This window comes from Sorex araneus, chromosome 2 (assembly GCF_027595985.1).
Source record: "Sorex araneus isolate mSorAra2 chromosome 2, mSorAra2.pri, whole genome shotgun sequence".
Taxonomy (NCBI): domain Eukaryota; kingdom Metazoa; phylum Chordata; class Mammalia; order Eulipotyphla; family Soricidae; genus Sorex; species Sorex araneus.
In genome coordinates this window covers 355984687-355997329 of record NC_073303.1, presented here as the reverse complement: position 1 = coordinate 355997329, position 12643 = coordinate 355984687, and the positions used below count along the sequence as shown (strand labels likewise).

The 12643-nt window shown below is 49.7% G+C and overlaps 1 protein-coding gene across 2 annotated transcripts in view; it reads left to right on the top strand.

Annotated features, from left to right (window-relative positions):
- The window catches only part of LOXHD1 (lipoxygenase homology PLAT domains 1), a 138619-nt gene that overhangs the window by 34398 nt on the left and 91578 nt on the right, over positions 1 to 12643 (top strand). For both annotated transcript variants that reach the window (XM_004606103.2, XM_055128225.1), the window contains exons 6-12: positions 292 to 440; positions 6127 to 6250; positions 7641 to 7891; positions 9203 to 9338; positions 9828 to 9988; positions 11007 to 11093; positions 11680 to 11815. In XM_004606103.2, coding sequence (XP_004606160.2) covers positions 292 to 440; positions 6127 to 6250; positions 7641 to 7891; positions 9203 to 9338; positions 9828 to 9988; positions 11007 to 11093; positions 11680 to 11815 — 1044 coding nt within the window. The remainder of the gene's footprint in view (positions 1 to 291; positions 441 to 6126; positions 6251 to 7640; positions 7892 to 9202; positions 9339 to 9827; positions 9989 to 11006; positions 11094 to 11679; positions 11816 to 12643) is intronic.

Here is a 12643-nt window from a genome sequence, read left to right as displayed (position 1 = left end):
TTCTCTCTCCCACTTTTCCTCTCTGATAACAACTCTGTTGCTCTTAGAATACAAGAGTTTGTGCTTACTAAACTTCATTTCCAGAGTTGTGTCAGTCCACATCCCAGCTGAGTGGAAGAGCAGAGGGTTCCCATGTAATGCCCATCTCCCATTCTCCCTGTCCACAGACCTCTTCATGGCTTGAGTTTCGAAGCCCTTCGTCCAATGGGAAGAGCTGATTTTCTTCTCTTTCTCCTTCTCCTCCTCCTCCTTGGGCTGCTTCGTAACTTTCTTATGCATCTGTGCCTGTAGGGGAACGTCGGCTGGAGAATGAAAAGGACAACTTTGAAAAGGGAGCAGAAGACAAGTTTATGCTGGATGCCCCCGACTTGGGGCAGCTGATGAAGATCAACATTGGCCATAACAATAAGGGAGGCTCTGCAGGCTGGTTCCTGTGCAAGGTGGGCTCCTCTGCTCCTCTGCGGCCCCCGCGATTGGACAGGGGCACTTCTGGCTCTTCAGAGGGTCAGATTTCAGCGCCTCACTTCCCTCTCTGCCTCCACGCCTCACTTTACCACTGGGCCTTCACTCCAATCCAGGAGCCCATTTGCAAAATGACTGGGCTTCTATGAATTTTTAGGATTCTCTTTCCTTTTTATATCTTTGCTAACTCATTATGGTTCTCAGTAATCCTACTATGCCTTTCGCCCCTTCTAATTTTTTGTTGGCCTAAAAGTTGCAGGCAGCACCTTTATTAGACAGGACTGGAAGGAAGCATCGGACTCCATGAGAGTTTGAGGGGGCTTTCCATCAAAATCCAGTAGGCCGAGAGAGTTGAGGGCATGAACTTTTCCATCAGCTTTATGCAGATGTGACTGAGCAACTTGGAAGCTTCCCTCCCCGCTTCCCTTCCTCCTGTCTTTTTTGTTGTTGTTTTTTTGTTTTTTCTTTCTTCTTGATTCCTCACTTGCATGGGGCTAGGTGCAATTACAAGATTCAGAGATAGAGGGCGCTGAGTTGAGTTCGGGAAGGCTTCCTGGTAGACCCCCAACTTGGGAGACTGGACTGGTGGAAGGAGTAGGACAATATGGTGGGGGACGCGGGGAACCCAGCGTGCTTGGCCAGCAGGAGAGCCGGGTTCCATCTCTGCCCCAGAAAGGAGCAAAAGAAAAAATAAAGAAAACCGGCTTCCAGACCTTCCAATTTTTAAGGAATCTATGATTAATAAGTTGAACAATACATTCAATGCACTGCCAATCAAAATACTAGCAGATTTTTTTGGTGTGAATATAACAAGCATATTCTAAAATTTTATGAAAATGCAAATAATATGCAATAGTCAAACAACTTTGAAACATAAGAAAAAAATTGGAGTACCAATACTACCAGTTTTTAGAATTTTCTACCAGGTTTCAAACATCTGCTAGTACTTTAACAGTGTACGAATATATTGTTTAACTTGTTAGTACTAGATTTCTTAATAATGCTGGCCCTTGTCATGAGGCTATTAGAATATTTCAGCTCATTAGAGGAATGATAGAAAAGTTCACGTGCAACATATATGTATGTATATATGTATTTGGGGGGCCCTCCAGCAGTGCTGGGAGCTACTAGGGTTCTATGTGGTTATGTGCAGGTTGTGTGCTGCCAGGGTCAGAACCTGGGGCCCTATACATACATGTAGGCATTCAACCCTGTGAACAATCGCCCCAGTTCCTGTCATCTGATTTTGAAAACGTTATATTGATTAAGGTAGAAAGAAACCCCTTAGATTTCCAACCCTTTGACTACAGAGCTGAGATTCGTAGCTGAGGCTTTGTTGCTGCTTAGCTTCTTTACCCTCTTGAATCCTTTAGGCACACATTTGGTTGCCAAGTATCAGAAAATGAAAGTGCAGCATTGATCCAGCAGGGATTTATTCCTATTTTATACAATGAGATGAGCTCAGGGAGGGTGCAGCTGCCCTCTGAGTTTCCTGCTCCCTCATGCCTCACCCCTAGCCCTGTGGCTTTCACCCTCCAATTTACTGCCTCTTGGTCACAGAATGGCTGCTGGATCTCTGGATCCCTGTATTCCAGGTGGAAGGGGAAAGGAAAACCAAAGCAGGGACATGTGACAGTAGTTCCCTACAGCTGCTGCTTTCCCGGCCATTAGTTAGGGGGAGGCCAGGAAGCAGGTGGTGGCAGAGGGGACTGAGTGAGCCTCCCGGAGTGGATGGCTTTTTCTTCCTTACTTAGTCTGAAGTCCCTTAAGCTCCTGACTCAGGGTGAACCCTGAACCAGTGCATGAGGAAAGACCAAGATGCCTTTGGAAACCTGGCACTTGCCTGGCCCCAAGGCAGCCAGCCCAGTGCTGAGCAAGTTTCTGGGAGGCTACTTGATGCTTGGACAGGTGACAGCATAGCCCAGGTGCAGAACTCCGGAGCCCTAGGGAACAGTAGAGGGGAGAGGGGCAGCTGCCGCAGGAGTGGGGCACTGGGCCAGCTCCCTGGAGCCCAGACATTTCATCCTGGGAAAGAAGATGGTCTCAGGGAACAGAAACAGCTGCCAAGTCCATGGGGGTGACCTCGACAGGGATGCGGGTGCTGGATAACAGCAGCCCCTGGCCCTCCCTGCACCGGGGCAGCCTCTCTCCCCAGACCATCTTTCCATGCTCAGGAAAGGGGAACTCGGGGGGCATGAGGTCTAGGGGTGCTCCCTATGGTTTTTCCTTTAAGACATTGCCAACCTTGCTCTTTGCCCGGTTGAAACGTGAGGTGGAGGCCAAGTGAACTTTGGTTTCTTTCTGGACGTGAGTATTTTTTCCCCTTTTCCTTTTTAGTCAAAATGCTTACAGAATTTTCTCTTTTCTTGATCCCAAATTCTTGCCAGACAGCACTTGGGAGTGGGGCTGATGTTTGTTCATTTCTCCCTCCCTTCCTTCTGCGTTTTCATTTTCTGGAACACAATGAGTCTTTGCTAGGAAACCTCGGATATTTATTTGTTATTATGCAGTTCATTTGTCCGCTGCTCCCTCTGCAAAGCCATCTCTGAGGACACACCAGATTCAAGATTGTGTGGCATTAGCACTGGGGATACCCATCAGCCTGGTCAGGATCTCAGCTTCCTACCTCTCCTTCCATTTTCACTTCCTTTCTGCTCCATGAGCTCTAGTCAAATCCTCTCCTTACATTGTTTGCACGTCCTTGGAATGACCAGTTTCATCCCCATCTTTCATCTGCATGCATCTTATTGATTCCCTAATTTATTTATTTTGGAGTTTGGGGACCACACCTGGCTGTGCTTAGGGCTTTCTCCTGATTTTGTGCTCAGTGATCATTTCCGGCAGTGCTCAGGAGACCATATGTGATGCTGGGGATCAAACCCAGGTCATCATTGTGCAGGGCAAGCACCTTCCCCCTGTGCTCTCTGTCTGTCTCAGTCTCTCTTTGTCTCTGTCTCTGTCTCTCTGTCTCTTTCTCTGGCTCCAGGTGCTTTTAAATTCTGAATGCTTCCTTTATTATTTTCTTCTTATAAAAGTTAATACATGTCTGTTGTAAAATGTTAAGCAAATGCAAATCAGCATAAAAATAAGACAATCTAAATTACCACCCAAAGATAACATATTTTGATACACGCCCCTCATTTCTCCATGATTTAATATACATGTATCATTTTTAATGGGACCATGATAAGCACAATGATTTACAAAATGTGTTTTATGCTCAGATAAAACATGTATATTTCTCCAAGTTGTTTAGATGAAACACGATGTTTTTCCATATAATGACAAGAATTGTATTTTTATTGCACAGATAGACCATGCATTATTTAACCAGTTCTCCTTTGTCAAATATTTTCTCCCCCACCCACCTCAGAATTGCTGCTACCACAGACACAGCTGGCAGACACTCTTGTGGTTTATCTTTATGCAGATATGATTATTATTGATGGCAAACTCCCAGGAGCCGCCGGATTGTAAGAACTTTGCTTCATTATAATTTCACTTTTCTTGATACCTTATTTAACCTTTTCTTATCATTATTTCATTTTCAATAAAGTCATTTTTATCCTTCATGAGGTTTACTGTTAATTCATGAAGACTAAATCTTCCCGTGTCCTGTTAAACACACCAACTTCCTGAATTTTCTTCCTTATCTTATATCAGCTCCTTTCCACACTTTTGCTCTTCTTGATTCCTCAGAAAGTTTTCTTCCATACTCCCTCCCTTTATTCTTTCCTCCCTCTTTCCTCTCTTCTTTCTAGTTTGTAAAGCAGACACAAAAACTCAAAGCAAAATGCCTATGGAGAATGCTTCTCTTGGGGACCAGTATTATACCCAGGGGAGAGGTCCGGGCCCGGTCTGCATTCTTCCCTCCTGGTCCCCCGCACCTCAGCACTGGCTTCTGAAACTCCCCAAGACCTGTTCCTTTACTATAACTTGAGTCAAGCCAAACCCCCCTACCCCAGCTTCCCAGGGTATGACCTGAGGACCTTAATTGTAAGTCAGGCAATTTTCAGGTCAGTGCTCACACCAGGAACCTTGGAGGACACATGGTAAGAAAAGGAAGCTGAGGGGGCTCAAGCTAAAACCAGAGGCTGGGGGCCACCAGGGTTCCCTTCCTCTACTGATGCTTTAGGAGCAACCAACCCTACCCTCCTGCCTCTCCCCTCTGTTCTACTATTTATCAATCTACCAATATTAATGACTGATTCTCTTTGTTGCTTTTCTTGCCCTTTCACTCTGAATTACCCTCCCTGGGCCCTTCGGTTGTCTGCATGTCCATGCTGGCCCCAGAAATGGCGAGTGCCTCCCTTCTCATTCCTCGAGTTCCGGGCCAGGCCCATTGGTATTTCTGTTGGGGGTCTACAGGGAAGACTGTCAATACTAATGGGATGAATCCCTGCAGACGGGTCCTTGCATGCAAGTCCATGGCCCGAGTGTTTTCCAACCCTGACAGACGGCCTCAAGGTGGCCAGCACCCCCTGTCCCTGCCCTGTCTCCTCTCCCTGGCTGATGGTGATTCCCTATTCCCCTGATGGGGCATGGGACCGGTGTGTGTGTGTGTGTGTGTGTGTGTGTGAGAGAGAGAGAGAGAGAGAGAGAGAGAGAGAGAGAGAGAGACAGAGACAGAGACAGAGACAGAGACAGAGAGACACAGAGAGAGAGAGTAGAGCTGTGTAGCTGTGTGTGGGATTCCTGATCAGTTCTGTTCAATAGCCACTTCTAAGGAGCAGTGACCATGAATGGGACATGGTGCTGCCTCTGGGCCATGTCCTTGGCCCCATGACTTCAGGGACCATGGAGCAAAGCAAAAAGATTTGCCCAAAGGCCCCCTGTTTTTCAGTGGCAGGACAGGGACCTACCCTAGGTCTGTTGGACCTCAAATGAAGATTCAATCTTCTGTGCCACACCCAAGAATTAGGTGGGGGGGCCTGGTGTATGGCCACCTGATGCCAGCTCGGGTAGAAGAGGACCCTCAGGACCAGGAGCACAGGGACCTTTCTGGTCTCCAGCTCATGCTCTCTTAACCGACATGTACCAAGGCTGTTTCCTGCTAGACCTGGGGTGCCCAAACACCCCTATTACAGTGATCAGAATGTCAGGCCTGGAAAAGAAGAGATGAGAAAGTAGATAAAGGGAGAGAGCGGATCCACCATATGTGATCCCCAAGCCCCCTCCCCAGTAATGCAGGCACCCCCTGCCCTGACCCCAGAGGCCTGAGTGTGCCCCTTATACAGAAAAATTTAAAATAAAAAAAAGGTAAGTTCCCAAAAATTACACTTACATCCCAAAACGTCCAGGAAAGCTTAGCTTGCGGTGAGTAAAGCTTCTGCCCCGAGGTCTGGCAAGGCAGGGTGAGTCTCTCAGTTTGAAGACAGAAAATGGAAACACTGTGACTTGTATGCCAAACAGGAGGCACTTAGGTCTTGCATGAAGAGGAGGGAGGTGTGGGGGGGAATCAAAGGGGCACAATGCACAATGGCCAATCATCCTTCAGGGTGGCCCCATGCTTGCCACAGGTGTACCCTGGAAAAGGGCTCTTTTGGGTTGCCCACATACATGTGTACCAGCAAGGCCCTGGAGTGCTCACAAATCATGACTCCACCTGCCCCCCAGGTCCCCTCAGTGATGCCTTTCTTTCCTTCTTTCCTTCCTTCTCTTCAGATAGTCATTGAAGATATTGGGAACAAAAGAAAATACGACTTTCCTCTTAACCGCTGGCTGGCCTTGGATGAAGACGACGGCAAAATCCAGAGGGATATCTTAGTGGGTGGCGCTGAGACCACAGGTAGGACTGGAGAAGGGGGCACCAGCTCAGCGATCACTTCCTGCCTGCAGTGGGTATTTGGGTATTTGTGTCTTGGGGAGGGAATGCAGCAGGGGAGGGAATGCAGCAGGGGGCTGGGGTGGGGTTGCCACTGGGTCTCCTCTTCCTGAAACATTGGTTTGTCTGGACTGTTGAGGTCCAAGGAGAGAGCAGGAGATGCCCACTTTAGACAAAACTGCACAAAGCAAAAAAAAAGAAAAGTCTTGGGATGAGTCAGAATGGAAAGTCCTGCCATGTGGCCATTTCCTAGGGCATTGATTTATTCTTTGCTCCCACTACTGAGTGTTTACTGATGCCAGGTCCTCTGCTGGGTGCTGGACCATTCAGAGTTGTATTATTCTTGCAGGCTTTCCCCAGAACTCCAATAGCTCCATGTTATCTCCCTCTCTGCTGTCCTTCTATACCTCGAATAGCCCAACTCACAAACTCACAATATCCCTTTCTCCCTAAATATTCCTTCATCCCAACACATCTATTGGCAAAGGGGCACTCTCTAAGGCCGTCTGCTAAAAGCTGTAAGTTATCAGCAAAATGAATCAGATAGCTCTTGAATATAAATCTGAATGAAGAGCTGTGACTCATAATTACATTAGGTATGATAGAATTCATCCAGCCACTGTTAATAATATAACCTCGCTAATTAACATTAATAGTTCTGTTCTTAGCCAACTCAAGCTTCTCCTTCCCTTTGTTAGTTTCCTGTAATTAGGGCTGGGAACCCCTTGTAATAAGTCACAGAAATGATTCCCCAATTCAGATACATCGACACACAAGTCTGAAAAAAGGGTGAAAGGGCCAGGGAGGTAGCCCAATGGTCAGTGCGAATGCCTTACATTTAGGAACCTGAGCTGCAACCTCAGCCCCTCAGGGGTCCCAACATAGCTGTGGGTATAGCCCTGATGGCCCGAAGCACTGCCAGGATCAAGAATGGAACCATGGGGCTGGAGCAATAGCACAGCGGGTAGGGCATTTGCCTTGCACGCAGCCAACTTGGGTTCGATTCCCAGCATTCCATATGGTCTCCTGAGCACTTCCAGGAGTAATTCCTGACTGCCGAGCCAGGAGTAACCCCTGTGCATCGCCGGGTGTGACCCAAAAAGCAAAAAAAAAAAAAAAAAAAAAAAGAATGGAACCATCTGGCCTTAGTTGGCCAAGAATCACCAGGAATAGCCCTTCGGCTTCCTAAGTCCTACTTGGGAGGCCCCTCCAGACAGGAGGGTTCTGGAGGGAGTTTGGAGGAGCACTGCATGTCTATGGAGGAGGAGGACCTTAGGGCATGCAGGGGGCAGGAGCCCGGACATGATCTTGCGGCTCTTACCAAACCTCTCCCCGCCTGCTGCCTCCCTCCCAGCTCTCTCCTACATTATTACCGTCTTCACCGGGGATGTCCGCGGTGCTGGCACCAAATCCAAGATCTACTTGGTCATGTACGGCGCCCGAGGGAACAAGAACAGCGGGAAGATCTTTCTGGAGGGCGGCGTGTTTGACCGGGGCCGCACGGATATCTTCCACATCGAGCTGGCGGTGCTCCTCAGCCCGTTGAGCCGCGTCTCCATCGGCCACGGCAACGTGGGCGTCAACAGGGGCTGGTACTGTGAGAAGGTATGGCTGCCAGGGTTCCTTCTTTCACCTCGTTCTGCTCCTGACTCCAGACTGCCCTGGGCTCCCCCTCATGGTGGCCTGTTGGTCTGTGCTGGTAGTACGAACCCATCTGGCCTGTCTTGCTGACGGCTGGGAATGGGGGGCTTCCCCATCCATCCCCCTTCACTCCCTCCATGCACAACCTTTTCTCTTCCTTGCAAGTTGTTTGTAAATGAAGGTACAGCCTTGATGGTCTGGTACTGAGAATGAGGTGGATTCTCAGAGCTCTCCAGGGAACGAGTTAATGTTAAGAACTAAATGTAAGATCCGTAGTAAGAAAGAAATACCCAGTCAGTCCATGGTTGATCACTTAACCAATGGGAAAGGCATATTAGCTTCCAAGTTAAAAACAAAGGCAAAGTAAGAATCTAGTCATCAGGAACGGTTGCACTTGGTTTAATCATGGGTTTTGTCGAGTTCTAGGGCCGTGGCTTTGAGCATCTGTAAGGTGGGGGACCCAGGCTGAAAATTCTCCCATGTTTTAAGCCTGTAGGTTCAGAATAATTTGAGATACGGAGAAGTGGGAGAGAAAGTAGAAGGAGTAGTAGCCCAGAAAGGACCATTCAATTAAAAAAAATTTTTTTTAGGTCACACCCAGCAGTATGACCTATAGGATGCTGGGGGTCAAACTCAGGTTGATCACTTACAAGGCAACCCACTGTATTATCTTATGCACTGTCCTATTGCTCCAGTCCCTTCTTTTGTGAGTGTGTGTGCATACTAATAGTGCTCAGGACTTACCCCTGGCTCTATGCTCAGGGATCATGCCAATCAGGCTCAGGGGACCCTATGGGTGCCGGGGATTAAATCTGGATCAGCTGTGCATAAAGCAAATGCTCTACCCACTGTATTATCACTTCAACCCGAAGCTATTCCTTTTTCTATGAGATTCCAGATATTATCTTTTGTGGGATTGCCTTTTTCTCCTTCTCTATAAAACAAATATAGAGAAAATAGTTCAGTGTTCAAGTTAATGTGGTTCAGACTAATTGAGATTTTACAAAATGTTCAAGGAAACCCAACCTTTGAAGAGAGCTGCGTGTATAGAGAAAAAGGTTTTCAATAGGGACGAGTCAACGATTTGCTAGCATTAGTGGGAGAATTCTTGGGGGAGGCTATTTTGTGCCTCAGCTTGATGAGGGCGGGGGAGGAGAGTACCACCCCAGGACGGCTCTAATGCAGCAGATCCTTCACTGGGGCAGGGAATGTGGGGTCTCAGGGGATCTCCCCAATCAGGGCCCCGCCGCAGGAGCCTCTGCTCTGTGCCCCCAGGTGGTGATTCTATGCCCCTTCACGGGCATCCAGCAGACCTTCCCCTGCAGTAACTGGCTGGATGAGAAGAAGGCGGACGGGCTGATTGAGCGGCAGCTCTATGAGATGGTGTCTCTCCGGAAGAAACGGCTGAAAAGTAGGTACAAGGGCCAGGGGCGGGCAGGAGGGCCAGCCAAGGCCAGTCTGGAGGAGCCCGGGGCAAGAACTGCTTCTCAGTTCTCTAGAAAGGAAAGGCCAGGGTCCTCCCTTAGGGTGCACAGTACCCCAAGGGACAAGCCACCTGGAATGATGTACAGATGCTCCAGTGTCCCCAAATCCAAATGAAATAAACTGCCAGGAATGTTCAACAACCTGAACTCTACTTGTCCTGGGACCATCCCCTCCCTCTCCCCCAGAGCCTGCTGGGATTTAAGGGCTCTGTATATCCTGGGGCCATCCCCCCTTCCCTCAGAGCCTGCTGAGATTCAAGGCCTCTCTTTCAAATGTACACATCCTTGGGGGTCCTGCCTCCATCCCCTATGTGACTTGCTTTTTTTGTCCTGAGTACTCTGTCTTTGCTCCCCATCTTCTTTGGAAACTCTCTTTCCGTCCTGGAGCTCACGGTGCAGCCCATCTGTCTCTGCAGAATTCCCTTGGTCCCTGTGGGTCTGGACGACAGATCTGAAGAAAGCTGGTACCAACACTCCCATCTTCATCCAGATTTATGGGCAGAAGGGGCGGACCGATGAGATTCTCCTCAACCCCAACAATAAGTGGTTCAAACCGGGCGTCATCGAGAAGTTTCGGGTAGGGAATGTGGGTGACGGGTGGGAGGGGGAGAAGGGGGATAGGGTGGAGTGGCATTTGTCTGGGACTCTGGGTTGCCTAGCCAAGTTTGAATCACTGTGGAAGACCGCAAGATCCCACGGAGACTCGGCCCCCTGCATGAAGTGCCGGATCTGATGGGCAGGGTGCGGACGGAACGGGGCACCATTTAGATCTGGTTGCAATCAGCTGGTCTCAAACCCAATCAACCAGATGCAATGACAGAGTGGGGTGGGGCCTCCTAGCCATTTGGAGGGGAGGGGATGTAGAGCAGAGAACCTTGGGAGAGTTCATAGCCACTGACCCACTCTGGGCTAAACTGGAGCGTGAGAATTGTCTTGAAGGCAAAATATGTACTTTAGAAGACTTTGCAAGACCTTCAGCATTGGCTTCCCAGTATGTACATAGCCAGAGCAAGGCTTATTTGGCCAACAGAAGTGCTGCTCTGACCTTTCGGCGAGGATGATTTGTAATTTTCTTGCCTCTCCTCAGAGCCCCCATCGGTGTTCTATTCTCCCACTCGGTTCACTGCTCTTTCTGTGTTTGTCTTTCCGGCTAGACTGTAGCCCCCGGGGAAAGGGCAGGGCGGCCGGATTGATCTTTTTTGTGTGTTTCAGTGCCCAGCAGAGGCCTGGGGCTGGGTCTGTGCACGGCGGCAGTGCAGCCATATGGATTTTGTTACTGGACCTTTTTTTTTTTTTTTTTGCTTAGAAGATTCTCTTTCGTCTGGATCCGACTGTGGGTCAGTTATTTTTGTTCAGTGCCATCAGCCTGGATGGAATCCTAGCTCAGGGCTGCCGCGCCCTCCCCTGCCACAGGCTCTGAGGGGCATTCGAGGATAAAGTATTCGAGTAGAGCTGCCAGCGGATCCGGGCTTGCTGGTGAAGAAAGGACCGGAAGCTGGGTTGGAAGCGGGGATGGTGGGGATGATGCCTGGCTAGGGGTCAGCTCTGAGGACATGCCCATTTCCCTTAACTCTGCCCTGTGCTTTTCACCCTAGATGGAGCTACCCAACCTGGGCAAGTTTTATAAGATCCGGGCGTGGCATGACAGAAGGAGCCCTGGCTCTGGATGGCACTTAGAAAGGGTGAGCCAGGCCATCTCAGGAGACGCGAGGAACGGAGGGCTGTTTCCCATGATCCTGGGGCTATACGTTGCCTTTGTGCCCATGAGGGGCTGGGGAAGGGCTCCAGTGGGAGATGGAGGGGAACATCTCGGGGCACAGGACTTGATGAGATGCGGAGATGACTTCGAAGTAGACTAAGAAGATGCTCAAGGGCCAGAGAGCTAGTACACCATGTAAGGCACTTGCCTTGCACGTGGCCAACCCAGGTTTATCCCCAGCACCCCATGAGCCCCCGCAAGCACTGAGCCCTGAGCAGAGAGGCAAGAGTAAGCCCCGAGCACTGCTGGGTGTGCTCTTCCCCAAAGGACAGTGCTCAGGAGCTCAGGAGCTGTGTCTTCTTCCCAGTCACCGATCTGCTCGGCGAGTCGGGTGGGGGGGTCTCTGGGGCAGCAGGGTCACGGGTATGAAAGTAACGCTCACCAGCCACATGGCATGGTTCATCCCTGGCGGCTGACTTTGGCCTCCCTGAGCTAGCAGGATGGGGACACCAGGGAATGGGGGACTGTCTGTGGGGCAGCCCCTTGCTCACCCCCGCCCTTCGTTCCAGATGACCCTAATGAACACATTGACCAAAGACAAGTATAACTTCAACTGCAACCGCTGGTTGGACGCCAACGAAGATGACAATGAGATTGTGCGGGAAATGACGGCAGAGGGCCCCTCGGCGCGGAGAATCATGGGGAGTAAGTGCTCACCAGGACTCCTTCCTGGGGGAGTCAGTGGAACCTTGACTTGGGGTGACAGGGGAGGTGTTGGTTGGTGAGCTGATAGGGCTTGCCTGTGGGGCATTGTGAGGCCCCTCAAAGGACCAAGTGGCTCAAGAAGTTCCAAAGCCGAGCTAAACTTGAGTGCTCGATGGTCTCCTCCGGGGCAGCGCCATCTCCAAGGCATGATACAGGATATGGAAAGCTTATTTGAGGGGAGTGATTAATGGATCTTTGGACCATAAGGGGTCGTGAAGAATCTACAGTGGGAAGTAGCTCTGCAGAACCTTCTGGAACTGAAAGGAAATCTTTCTAAAGGCTCAGAGGTAGGTTTGTATAACCCCCTTGGCTGCTCCCAGAGAGACCTCCTACTTCTGTTTAAGGCCAGGGACTCAGCTTTGCCTCTGGAACCCAGCCCCAGGTGTGAGTGGCACCAAAAGTTCCTTTTGCCTTTAGGTTATCACAGCAGAGAACTGGCAAACGAACAGGGCTCCTGCCCACCCTATTCCCTCAGGAGAAATGACTGAGTGATTCCAGCTTTCCCTCCCTTGATCTGAAACGAGCCCCAGAGACCTCTGTCAAGGCCTCCACGTGAGCAGTAATGATGGATCACAACTGGCACCGGTGATAATGAACCTATTGCTCATCCTCGGGGTAGCTCCTTTTCTTTGACTTTTTTTTTTCAAATTAGGAAAGTGATATTATGAAATGACCCGAAGTTAAGCAAAGCCAGGAAGCCGTGTCACCCATAGCTTCCCAAGAGCCCTTCCGAATACTTGGGCAGTGCAAGTCCTCAGGCACTTGCTC